Source organism: Myxocyprinus asiaticus, chromosome 43, assembly GCF_019703515.2.
Source record: "Myxocyprinus asiaticus isolate MX2 ecotype Aquarium Trade chromosome 43, UBuf_Myxa_2, whole genome shotgun sequence".
Classification (NCBI taxonomy): Eukaryota; Metazoa; Chordata; class Actinopteri; order Cypriniformes; family Catostomidae; genus Myxocyprinus; species Myxocyprinus asiaticus.
This window is the reverse complement of record NC_059386.1, coordinates 9,292,440-9,305,990: the sequence shown is the minus strand read 5'-3', so window position 1 is coordinate 9,305,990 and position 13,551 is coordinate 9,292,440. Positions and strand designations below refer to the sequence as shown.

The 13,551-nt window shown below is 35.0% G+C and overlaps 1 protein-coding gene across 3 annotated transcripts in view; it reads right to left on the bottom strand.

Annotated features, from left to right (window-relative positions):
* Positions 1 to 13,551, bottom strand: part of LOC127433504 (erbin-like) — a 131,156-nt gene that overhangs the window by 29,581 nt on the left and 88,024 nt on the right. For all 3 annotated transcript variants that reach the window (XM_051685467.1, XM_051685469.1, XM_051685468.1), the window contains exons 10-13: positions 12,911 to 12,983; positions 7,282 to 7,411; positions 5,462 to 5,577; positions 2,252 to 2,321 (exon numbers count right to left, since the gene is read on the bottom strand). In XM_051685467.1, coding sequence (XP_051541427.1) covers positions 2,252 to 2,321; positions 5,462 to 5,577; positions 7,282 to 7,411; positions 12,911 to 12,983 — 389 coding nt within the window. The remainder of the gene's footprint in view (positions 1 to 2,251; positions 2,322 to 5,461; positions 5,578 to 7,281; positions 7,412 to 12,910; positions 12,984 to 13,551) is intronic.

The following is a 13,551-nucleotide window of genomic DNA, read 5'->3' as shown; positions in this document are numbered from 1 at the left end:
ATGATGTTTAATCTTACATTTAAAATATATTTATTAGTGCTGTCAGTCGATAAAATTGTTTAATCCTGATTAATCGCATAATTTTTCGTAGTTAACTGCGATTAATCAAAGATTTTGAAAGTGCTGAAATTTGACTCTAACTATACTTATTTTCCTGTTAAAATGCATTTTTCCTTCGTAGGAAAGAAAACAATATGTAACATTATAATGATTTATTAACATTTTCCAAACAAAACCTTCCGCAGTATAAAGATAGAAATGCACTAAATAGCACCAATTCCAGTAACATTAAACATTTCCCAAAGTCTAAGTGGGAGTTTGACTAATTGAAAGAACTAGTCCCCACATAGGTTGCGTTTTCATTGCATCCTATGAGGGGATTGCATCATTTAATCTCTTAAACTCTCATCCTCTTCAATATTAATCAGCTGACAGACTGTGGATATCCGCTTTGTTACAGCAATCGCAAAGCCACATTCATGATTCACGTCAGGGCGTCAGCGCCAGCGTCAAGCTTTGAACTCCACATGAAAAGCGCTTGCAGACAAAGACGTCCCATTCTGTGTTTTGGTGAAAGTTAAGACTTGCCATGATTCTGTGATAATTAAATGCGCCTTACTTAGGCTGAAAAATACTTGATTTCTGTCACAAGTTCTATCTTGGCTTGTTTTTGTATAACAAATAGCGTCTTGAGCTCCTTGATCACGGACATGGCTTTTGTATGTGTTTGCTGTGTGTGCGACAGTGTAATGACTCATCGCAAAGGTTCCGCCCTTCAACCAGTGTTTATGCTGGTTTATGTCGCTTTAACGTTAAAAGTGTTAACTGCGATTAAGAAAAATGTAATGCGTTAAACGTCTTAAATTAATTGCATGCGTTAAAAGCGTTAATTTTGACAGCTCTTATATTTAGCTTTAAAAGATATAATACATGGTTTGGGCTGTTACAGTTAAGAAATATATTTTTGCCATTTTGCACATTGTCGTCAACTAAAACGTTATTTTTGGCGACTTAATTTATATGAAAAGTAACATTTACTTAAATTAATGAACATGACTATTTTATATTAACTTAGTTAAATCATTTATTAGCATACACTATGCATCACACAAATATTGGTAAAATAGTCAATTTTAATTAGATTAGAATTCAAATTATAGTTGATTTATGCTTTTGGGAATTGAATGGTGTTGCTTTCTAGCTCACTAGGTTTTGGAACAGAGCTGCAGAGTGCCTGACTCAGAGAGCTTATCTAAACTTTAATCACAATGCAGCTCTATAAAACCACACATCACAATCAATAAAGAACAGAGGGCCACCTTCACTTTAACGTGCAATCTTCATCAACAATTCCAATTTTGTTGTCGATATTCCAGCTGAGCTATACGCCAGACAGCCGTCTGTTTCTGAGCGTGCTTGATTCACAGAGGATCTCTGCAGTCTTGTGCCATATGGCACACACTGATTAGATGAACTGCAAGTGTTTTTTTTTATTTGAAAGCGATTTTGCTTCTCTGTTCAGCCAGTTTGCTTTAGTTGCTGGTTGTTTGAAAGCAAAAATTCCAACAATGTGTTACCGCAAATATTACTACAATCAGCTATTAAGTTGCCAAAGACAAAGAAAATAAATAGGGTCAATTTTGATTTCATGTTGACTTAAAAATAAATGCTATGCTATGGTGAAGACATCACAGGTGGTAAGATATTGTGTGTGGGAGTGCAGGTGATGGTTATATACTCTAAAAATTTGTCACAAGCTCGATGGCCATTTGCAAATGATAACTCAGACATTCAATTACAGATCACCCACATACCCTCTTAGTGGCACTGATGGGAACATCAAATCACTCTGCAAATAGAACAGATGCTTTGAAAGGACCTCAAGTGTACTTCTGGCAAGTGACTACATATGAGATTATAGTGGCATAAGTACATTTATTAAGCAATTCTCTGGAATACTTGATTCGGATTGGTCAATTGCAAAATTTTTTGTATACTATGCGCTAAACTGTATAACTGATTGTTGTCCCAGGCAACCGACTTCCTACATAGCTATACTTGCTTATCTGCTTTTCTTTTTTCTCACATAATTAAATGATTTCAACTCAAATTAATATTCCATGTCTATTTATTTAGTAAGTGGCCATGTAATAATACGGGTCATTTACAATCTGCCTCTTTCAGGGTCTTGCCATTATGGCCGGCAGACTGTACATTATCCCTTACATATCTAACATATTACTCTGCCCACCTGGTTTTCAGACAGCCACATTGCAGTCATCTGGTTGAGCTTCGTGAAACTGTATGGAAGGTTCTTCAGCCTGTCAATAAAGAGGACAATGATGAACAAAATAAAAACTTGATCACTGTACGATGCACAAGAGAGGTTACAGTTACAATTGTGTATTTCTTACTGCATACTGCACAGTATATAATGCATACTGTAAACTATTTAAAAAATATAGTATGCTATGTTGTTGGCACATGATTAGGGCTTGAAGTGTAAATGCAGCCTAATAGACCTGCTGTTGTCTGGGATGCAGTAAATATTTATAAAACAAGAATAACAAGAAAAAGAGAAAACCAGTAACTACTTTTGGCTGGACACCTTTAGTAGCTTTAAAAAGTACTAATGTATTATAATCATAGAGTGAAGACAGGTAATTTAAGCAGTTTATGTTACATTTCATTATGCTACTTTTTTCCATTTCTGAATGTTTACATGAACACTTGATCCTGCTGTTTAAAATAAAAATAAAAAAGCACTGTTTTCTTAATTTGCATCTTTATTCTATTGTTTTTATTTGTTCAATTGCTTATAATTGGTTTCATTGTTCCTATTTTATTACTAAATGTTACTTGAATAATTACTCGAGGACTTGAAAATATGTTTACTTAAATTAGTTAGTATTTGGTTGTGGTTTTGAAATTGGTATTGAGAATCGTCAAATTGCTTTCAAATGCAAGCAAAATGGATAGCATAACTGAAATATACCCAAATTAACTGACATCGAATTGAGTCGGGAGCATGTTAAAATGGGAATCAAATCAAATATGTCTACACATGCTATCATCGCATTGCATGTTTAATTCAACAGATGGAATCCAATTATTCTCAGAAAATAAACACATTTTTTCCAATATTAAATAAAGATGGCTGATGTTTGGCAGGCAAGAAGTAGACATTAAAAATTCCAGTTCATTTGTTACACTTTTTTTTTTCTTTCTTTTTTTTTTACAAATTCTTACTAGCTTGGCATACTACATACTGCCAAACTAGTAAGAGTAGTATGATAGTATGGTGTTCTAGGTATGATAGTATGGTGTTCTAGAACTGCTGTTTAAAAATATATAATGTGATTTGATTCATTGAGAACTTTCAATTGAGTAAGTGCAGACACGATTGGTTAAAGTATACAACATGATTCAATCCCTGACGAGGTTACTAAAATTGCACGTCACAATAATTTGAGCTTGTCCCAAAGGCTGATAAATAAAGTCCACAGCCCCCAAAAAAAAACAAAAAAACACTGGATGTTTTTTTAATCTCTATTTGTTCCAGCAGGGATTTGGCTTTAGTGCTACATTTTCTAGCCTGTCACGGACACATTTGTTAATTGGCACAGTATATCAGAGTAATATAAGAGTAATATCTTGCAGGGCTCTCACAGGACCAGCTGTACTGCCACTCTGATCACCAGGTTTGAAATGTTCCTCATGTAAACGTTTGGTACAAAAAAAGTGTCAATCGCAAGCTTGCCTTCCTATAAATTTGGTTTAACTTCACTTTCAAAAATAAACTCCAGCTTGTCACTGGGCCAAAGCCATGTGCCAGTTCAATTTAATATTACGCACATTCAAAAAGTGCATCACGGTGCTCAGAAATGTGCGAAACAAGAAAGTACCTACTAAATGTTGGCTGTGATACAAGTGAGCCGAAAACTTAAACAAGTAAAAGTTAAATACTTAGGATTATGGGAATGTTCAAAATGCTAATAGTAACAGTGATGATTGCCTTAACAAACTTCACCAATTAAGGAGTTTTTAGATTTATGGTAGTTTTAGATTTAAAGGGATAGTTCACCCAAAAATGAAAATTCTCTCATCATTTACTCACCCTCATGCCATCCCAGATCTGCATGACTTTATTTCTTCTGTAGAACACAAATGAAGATTTTTAGAAGAATATCTCATCTCTATAGATCCAAACAAAGCAAGTGGTGTCCAAAACTTTGAAACTCCAAAAAAACAAAGGCGGCATAAAAGTATTCCATACGACTCCAGTGGTTTAATCCATGTCTTCTGAAGAAATCTAATCGATTTTTGGTGAGAACAGACCAAAATTAAAAAAAACAAAAAATCATGGCACGATCATGATTTCAAGTTTGATTACACTTCCTAGTGCTTGACGCATGCACAGAGCAATAGATGGCACCTGGAAGTGTAATCAAGCTTGAAATCACGATCACAAAGGAGACCACAGATGTCAAGATTTATAAATTGAGTTACATTTCAGTCTGTTTTTGCACAAAATCGAAAGACATGGATTAAACCACTGGAGTCATGTGGATTACTTTTATGCTGACTTTATGTGCTTTTGGAGCTTCAAAGTGTGTCACCATTTGCTTGCATTGTTTGGATCTACAGAGTTGAGATATTCTTCTAAAAATCTTCATTTGTGTTCTGCAGAAGAAAGTAAGTCATACACATCTGGGATGGCATGAGGTGACGTGAGTAAATGAGATAATTTTTATATAGGGTGAACTATTACTTTAACATGAAATTTCATGTTTTAAAGTTTGATGCTGCCAATCTATAGTATTTGGGATCCCAATAGTGTTTATTCCAGATAAATACTACTTTTTAATGCATGTTCAAGAAATATTGTGTTCTTTATCATTCAACAATAATAGCAATGCTTTCCTTTTACCATTAATAATTAAAAGGAAAGTCACTAAGGTTATAGGTTCAAATCCCTCAATTGTCAAACTACAATTTACTCCAGGGGGACTGAACCTGTACTGTAGTTTACTGTAAGTCAGTTTTGATAAATGCATTTGCTAAATTACTAATCAGTAGTAATTAAAAGGTGAATATAAAACAAACAGTTCACCTCCAAATTCTGATTGGATGAGCCTTGATTAAAGCCACACTTGTGAGCGCATAATCTACTGTATATTAATGTTCTGTCTTGTTTGCCAACTCCCCCTACAGCTATGATAATGAACTATATTATTTAGCGGAATAATTGTTTATTCCCATTCTTATTCATGATAAATTTAACTGTTTACTGAACATTTGTGTCTTTTATCATACTGCTGGTGCTGTGTCATTATGAAAGCAATGAGCCACAAGAAGCCGTGTGTTACAGTGATTTTATCACAGGTAAGGGATATTCACTGCAGGGGTTGTGTATGTATGGTATGATGTTTGGCTGTGTATGTGGCACAAGGGTACATACTTGTTGTCGCTGAGGTTGATGACTTTGAGTCTGAGCATGTCACCCATATCCTCCGGCAGATACTCCAGCTTATTTGAGTGCAGGAAGAGCACAGTGACATTCTTCAAACAGCCCATCTGTCTCACACACACACACACAAACAAAGGGTAAACTGAGAGGATAAGCAGACAAAGATCTACTGGGGCTCATGTAAGACGCTCTGATTAATCGATTATTCTAGCGATTATTGCAATGATTAATCATTAGCTCTTTACTGACAGTTCAGCTTGTGCTTGAAATTAAGAGGTTGTATTAAACATGTGCAATAATAAATAAAGAAGAGGATGAAGTATCTTTTAAAAATACCTCTAAATGACCCTAAAATGACCTGAGTATTTCTGTAACTGCTGATCTCCTGGGATTTTCACACACAACAGTCTCTAGAATTTACTCAGAATGGTGCCAAAAACAAAAAACATCCAGTGAGCAGCAGTTCAGTGGATGGAAATGCCTTGTTGATGAGAGAGGCCAACAGAGAATGCCCAGACTGGTTTGAACTGACAAAGTCTATAGTAACTCAGATAACTACTCTGTACAATTGTGGTGAGAAGAATATAATCTCAGAACACTATTCTGAGATGCGGGCTGGTGCTGTTTTGGCGGCACAAGGGGGACCTACACAATATTAGGCAGGTGGTTTTAATGTTGTGGCTGATCGGTGTATACTTCTTTTCCTGTCAAAATTCATTTATTTCCATCTTAGGAAAGAAAACAAAACAATATGTAACAATATAATGCTTTTTTCCAAGCAAAGCCTTCCACAGTATAAAGATAGAAATGCACTAAAATATCACTAATTCAAGAAACATTAAACGTTTTCCAAAGTCTAAATGGGAGTTTGACTAACTGAAAGAACTAGTCCCCATAGGTTGAGTATTCATTGCAATGCGCATTAAATCTGTTAAACTCTCATCCTCCTCAATATTAAACAGCCAGCAGACTGTGGCTATCCGCTTTGTTACAGCAATCGTGAAGCTGTGTTCATGATTCGAGTCAGGGTGTCAGTGTCAGCATCAAGTGCCACCGTCAAGCAGCATCAACAATAAAAGCACTTGCAGACAAAAAGTTAAGACTTGCCGTGCTTCTGTGGTAATTAAAATGCACCTTACATGGGTCCCATCTGTGCTTGTTACGTACATCAAATAACTTTAAGAGCTCCTTTTCCCATCACTTCATCACTGACAGGAAAGTGCTGTTGTGTGTGTGTTGTGAAGTGTCTGTCAGTGTAATGACTCCAGGCAGACGTATTACAAAGTTTCCACCCTTCCAACAAGTGTTTATGCTGGTTTATGTTTTATTAACGGCAAATGCATTAATCGTGATTACGATTTTTTTTTTTTTATTAATCTCGTGTTAACGTGTTAATTCTGACAGCTCAAGTATATACACATTAAACATACACTGTATATTGACATTATAGTGTTATTTTTATTTGTTCCAATTATCACATACCTTGATACAGTCTGGGTGTTATGAATTTAACATCGTCCTACAGTATATGCATTTGGAGTTTAATTGTATCGATCCTGATTATGTTATAAATTTAATTGACATATGTAATGACAATATAGTTCTGAATAAATCAAAATCCAACAAGTGTTTATCCGTGCTCTCCCCCTTCATTGCTGCTTGACTTTTAAAATATAAAATCCAGACCTGCCCTACATTATTTCCTGCTAAATATTTCCCTGAGGAAACAATAAACTGTGGAAGTTAAAAGCATTAAAAGACGTTTCATGTTGTCTTTAACAAATTGTGCTGGTGCTAGAAGCTGCACTGACCTCTGGAGGCATCTGAGCGAGCAGGTTGTGGTCGGCAGCAAACGTTCGCAGGTTGAAACACTGACCGACGGAGGACGGCAGTGCCTCGATCTCATTGAAACTGCAGTCCAGCTCGTCTAGAGACGTGAGACTAGAGATAAAGACCAACACACATGATTCAATAATACTGATTATTTCCATGGTGTACAAAACTAGATTTCATTTTATGATATTCTGGTCCCTAGATATGGCACGGGTCCCTCCAATGAAAGCCAATGGGATTTTTTTTTCATCTGACAGGCAAAACGTACATCTGATTGCTTAAAAAAAAAGGAAAAATCACACCTCTCTTCAACATACTGTCAAATATGAGGTATCTCAAAAAATGTCCCAGTCCAAAAAGAGCATTATCAAAACAGAACCTTGTCTATTATTATAAGTGGACCTCAAGGAATAAAACAAATATATATATATATATATATATATATATATTATTATTTTTTTTTTATTAAATTTAAAATTGTAATCACATATTCATATCCTACTGGCATATTTTCTTAACCCTGGACTAGGAAATCTAATCTAGCATGTTTGGAAACAAGCTCCAAATAAGAGGTGGCAGGAATAAGCCACAACTGTTGTGTTCTTTTTTAATGAATAACACAGACTGTTTCTTTTTCTTAGACGCACACACACACACAATGTAAAGCAATCCCTCTTAGTGAGCCCATATGGACGAGTAATTTCCCTCATTCACAAACCCATTTCAAAACCTGCTGTTGAGCTCTTCTGACTTCATCAGACAGTGGCTTTTTTCTCTGCTCACTTAAAGGAATATTCCGGGTTCAATACAAGTTAAGCTCAATCGACAGCATTTGTGGTATAATGTTGATTATCACAAAAAATAATTTAGAAAAGCATATATCACGGTTACATTAAAGCACTTAAAATAGAAGTGAATGGGGTCAATCCATAAACGTTGAAATACTCACCATTTCAAAAGTATAGCCACAAGACGTACACAGTATAAATGTGAAAGTGATTTTAGTGTGATAAAATCAGGGGTTTACTGGCATTATACCACTTACCAGGTTACAAGGTTTACCGCTGTTATGTCGTCATGGCAACAAAGTTGTAATATTGGCTATAACTTTATGCAGAAAAGGTTAGCAAGAAATTTGATCACAAAATCATGTTAACACATACATTTTCTATATCGTCTGGCTATACTGTTAAAACAGTGTGTATTTTAAGGTAAAAGACTGACCCCATTCACTTCCATTACATTCTAAAAGACTTTTGAATAAACATGGTTGAAATAAAAGGTACATTTTGAATATTTTGGCAAATTTCACAATAGGGCTGTGCCGATAAAATCACATATCATCAAATTTGTTTATAACAATGTTGCATTAATATTTCATATTTTTGTCTCAATATGTTTTATTCATATGTGCATTGATATAATTTCTTATAGTTTATTTAAAGCTACACTATGAAACATAATTTTTTTTTGTTAAAAAATAACAAAGAGAGTGCAATCTTCCAAGCCATGTCTTTACCTATAATAATGATTTATATTTTAGAGCTGTCGAGATGGATTTCGTGGGAAATTGCATACATACGTCATTCGCCCGTGCGTGTTGACGTCATATCCGTACACAGAGAAAATAAGATCCGGCTACTGTAGCGCGTGTGGGAGTAGCTGAAGCTGAAAGTTTGTTGTCACAACAAATGAAAAAAATGACCATTTGAACCGATTCAAAACGGCAAACCTCCAGAGAATCACCGGCTGTAAATCAAAGAAACACCGAACAGAGCACAGTCTACAAGCGACAGAGTCCATAATAAAACCCGAATCAACATCGGCTTGGCCTTTCAGAGGTGATAACAACAGAAATGATTTAAAAATGACCCAGAGATGACACTCAACAGATATTTTATTGATATGGTTTATGTATAGTTTTGTAGCCACACACACATCTGTGTAGTGAAATACAATAATTATACTATAATCGGTGCAGAACTTTTCACTTGCTAGCAAACGTGTGTATTTTTCTTTATAACGGCAATAATTTATATAAATAAATCCTTTAGTCCTAGGCTTGCCAAGGACATGTGAGTCTTGAAATGATGTTGACCACTGGTTGGTAACAATGACAATCTATAAATTTGTTACTAACGTGGTCTATTTGGCCAGAATATCCTGCAGTTATAAAAACTTTACAGCGTTTGACCTTATCAGACTAGCAATCATTATGTCTAATGTTAACAAACTTTTGTAATGTCATTTATTTCAAAACATCAATGCTTCCAACAAGTCAAAACAACAGCATAAGATATGGCACTTATCTGCTCAGATGATATGTTTTCGGATATCCATCTTTTCTTTTCTTTCTTTGTTTATTTGTCCATTCGCTCTGATAAGATGTCCTGTATCCATGTTTACACCGGTGCCTCGAACCACATTCATCCACGCAGAGGAGCAGAGCCGAACCACAACCAAAACAATGTTCTTCCGGAAGACGCATGCAGTTTTATTTTTTAACCACTAGAGCGCCAGAAGTTACATAGTGTAGCTTTAATGAAGAAACATGTCTAAAACAGCCAAAATGTCTCAGTTCTGTCAGATTTGCATCTATTGCTGCCTTCACATGCTGTCGGAATTATTGAAAATACAAGTTTCAGAAGTTACACATGAATGACCCCTCAAGTTGTAATTATGACTGGGAAACTCAAGAGATAATTTTGATACCAGAGTTTCCGAGATGGGAATAGTCGTAAACTTTCAACATGGCAGAGGAGAGTACGGTTTCTGTAGTAAATGACAGGTTTTATTCATTTTTCTAAATACAACTAATTGTTAGCGCTTGCCGTTTCCGTAATATTCATTTATGTATATAAGCAAAAATTGTATGCATGTTGTACATTTTACACAGTGAAAATTGCTTGTAATTGACCAAAATTCCATTATCACCAGCAAGCTGAGTAATATGTATTATGCTGTCAAAACAAAAGTTCCTCAAGAAATATCTATGAACGAACCTGGCATCGTCCATGTTTCCTGTTCTTTCCGACAACAAACCACTTGAACACGACATACTTGTAATTACCACTTCAGAAGTGGGATGTAGGAAACTTCTGATTTGTGTAGTTTTATGCTGCCTTCAAGTGGACCTAGGAAGCTTGTACCTCCAAGTCAGGCATTCATTACAAAAACATGTCACGCATTCAAGTGGGAAAGAAAATACGGAAGAAAAGAAATACAAAATGAACGACAGCAAAAGCTCTTTTTCTGTTGTACCAGTAAATAAACATAAATGAAAACACTTGCATCACTTATTCATGACATATATGATTTAAAAATGCATGGTATCTAACAAATTATGAATTAATTTGCCTAAAACAAGCCGCGAAAGGTGAGTCAATGGTTGACTGTCATATATAACAAATTAATATTATAAAAATAAAGTACAGAAGTTGAAATATTTTAGCAAAATCATTAGTTTCCATCATCTTTCCTGTCGACACGCCCCTTCCAACATCCATCTCAGCAACTCGTGTGTCATCTAGAATTCAGAGTTTTCAAATTGTAAGTACAACTTCGCTTGATCGTTCATGTGCTCGGAACTCGTAAGTACGATAATTCCGACTCCACTTGAAGGGCACATTAATCACGATCCAATGAAGTCATTATATATCGTATTGTATTGGTTCTTGATATATTAAAACATGTGTGAAGTTCATAAAAATGTAATCTTGTGTCCATGTTAGTATAATACATTTTTGAAAAACATTTATAGCATTTCCTATGATTTAAATGACTTTAATAATGTCAAGTGTTGTTACCATCCAGTAAAAAGTATTAAAATAATTTACTTGCACTCTGAATACTTGTGTACATAGCTTAATTAAAAAAGTTTTCAAACATATTTTTCAAGGTTGCTGCAGAGTTTTTTAAAATCAAATTCAAGACTTTTAAAGACCTTTTTCAAGACCTGAACAAATAAAATGAATACAGTATCCCCATATTAAAACAAACCAACACAGTCTCAAAATAAATCATGTATCAGAGACTTCCTTAAACAGGCAGGGGCACACATTCAACATGGCCTTAACATTGCTTATCAGTAAAACAGGATGACTATATGCAAGTTTAAAATACTCAAGACATGTTTTCCACATATATATCACATTAAAATTGGTTTATGTACCATTATATAAATAAATAAAAATTAAAGGTCCACCGATATTGGATTGTGCTGATTCGATAATGTTTTGAAAGAAAGCCAATTAATCTGCCGATAGTTTTTAATTAAATGTTCTTAGTCTTTCCTTCATGTGATGGGGAGGGCCAGACAGAGGCTACAAGAATCCAAATGTAATTAAATTCCAGTTGCACTTTATTGGGGGGTGGGGCATTGATTCATCATGTGGAACTTTTAACTTTAAAACTTTATCAGGCACTTTAACTTTGAAATACACCGGGGACTCTTATTTTGAAATATCTGCGCTTCACTTCTTCCAGATGCTCATTCAAACAGATAAGGGAAATAAAATGTATACTCCTACAATAATCTACAGTGTATTACAATATAAACAATTAAAATTACGGCTGCAACTAACGATTATTTTGATAATCGATTAATCTATGTATTAATTAGACTCCACTTAGATTAGAGCGATTATTCAACTATTCGGCGATTATTGCAACGATTAATCATTAGCTCTTAACCGATTATTCAGCTTATGCCCCTACTTAAAAGGTTGTATTAAACTTGCTTACCAACAATAAAGAGGACAAAATCATCTTTTAAAAATAGAAGCTGGAAACACTGACAAGCCCCGCGTGGTTCGAAAAAATACAACAGTTTTAACCTTGAAGGACGCAGCGCATGCATTCATTTAATGAAATCATATTCTTTTGATGTTTGATAATCATATTAGGTCATATCACAATTCCTGTCTTTCCGCCCCCAAATTTAAGATCTCCTTAAATAAAAATTACAACTTTTGTTGTATCTTAAGATATTTAAGACTTTTTATGACCTTACATTTTGGAAAACTGAATTTAAGACATTTTAAGGATTCATGGGAACCCTTTTTTATTTTTTTTATTTTTTACAAACATTATGAATTTGAGTCCCTAATATCAAGAAGGTTTCTTAGGGTTGTTCCATTTGACCAGAACAAAATGTGCATTTTCATTTTTTTTTTTTTACACCACATTAATGTTTTTACTTTAAGCCCCAGAAAAAATATCAAAATGACTTTGAACTCAGACACTGAGAACGTATTCATGATAGTAGAGGTGCATTCAAGTAATTATTTTTGAAAATTGTATTTTCAATGTTTTCTTCATTTTTATCATTGTTTAATATCTTATTAGTTCTAACAAAAAAATCTTAGCGTCATGTCAATGTATTGTAGCCCTATATGACAATGCTACTAAACTACCGAAGAGAGTATAGCACTCTCAACTCACTTTAACCAACTCATTTTACCATATTTAAATCCTTTTTGCATATTTTCAGTTTGTTCCCCACAATCAGCACAGAAACATGACAAAAAAGTGCAAATCCAGTGGTTAAGGGGTATCAAGATTTAAATGCAGTTTATCAGGGAGCTATTTAAGGTGGTGCACACTCACCCGCCAATTGTGTCAGGCAGGTACATGAGCTGGTTATCATCCACCTTCAGAGTAGTGAGTCTCTTTAGTGAACCTGTAAAGAGAGAGCGAGAGACAGAGTCTGTATCGCATGGCAATTTATACTGATGCAAACAGTAATTGGCCATTTCTATTGGAGATGGTCTCTCCATATCCACTTCATTCATAAACTATAAGAGCGTGCCATACTTTAGGCAAATTAAGTAAGAATGTATTAGATGAAATTGACCCACGGATTGAACGCTCACATATCCATCGAAAACCTCTTGCAATTAGAGATGAAATCTTATCAGCATTTCGCTAATACCAAGTACCTTTGTTGCTAGATAAACCTTTCCTCAGAGCTCTCAAATGGATTTCATTAAGAATTGAATTGGAGGGATATTGTATCACAGTGAGCCTCATGTTAAAGGGTGTGCGGCCGGGCCACATTGCAATGCCTGCTCATTAGCGGCTGCCCGACTGGGTCATTCATTTGGTAATGACACTGAATTACTGCTTCTACCCATAATCCTCCTGTTCGTTTACACATCTAACCTGCTCATTTGTTATAAAGCAGATTAGAGTTGAGACTGCCAGAGCACTTGCTGTATATACAGGAAAGAGTAAATCAAGGGATTTTC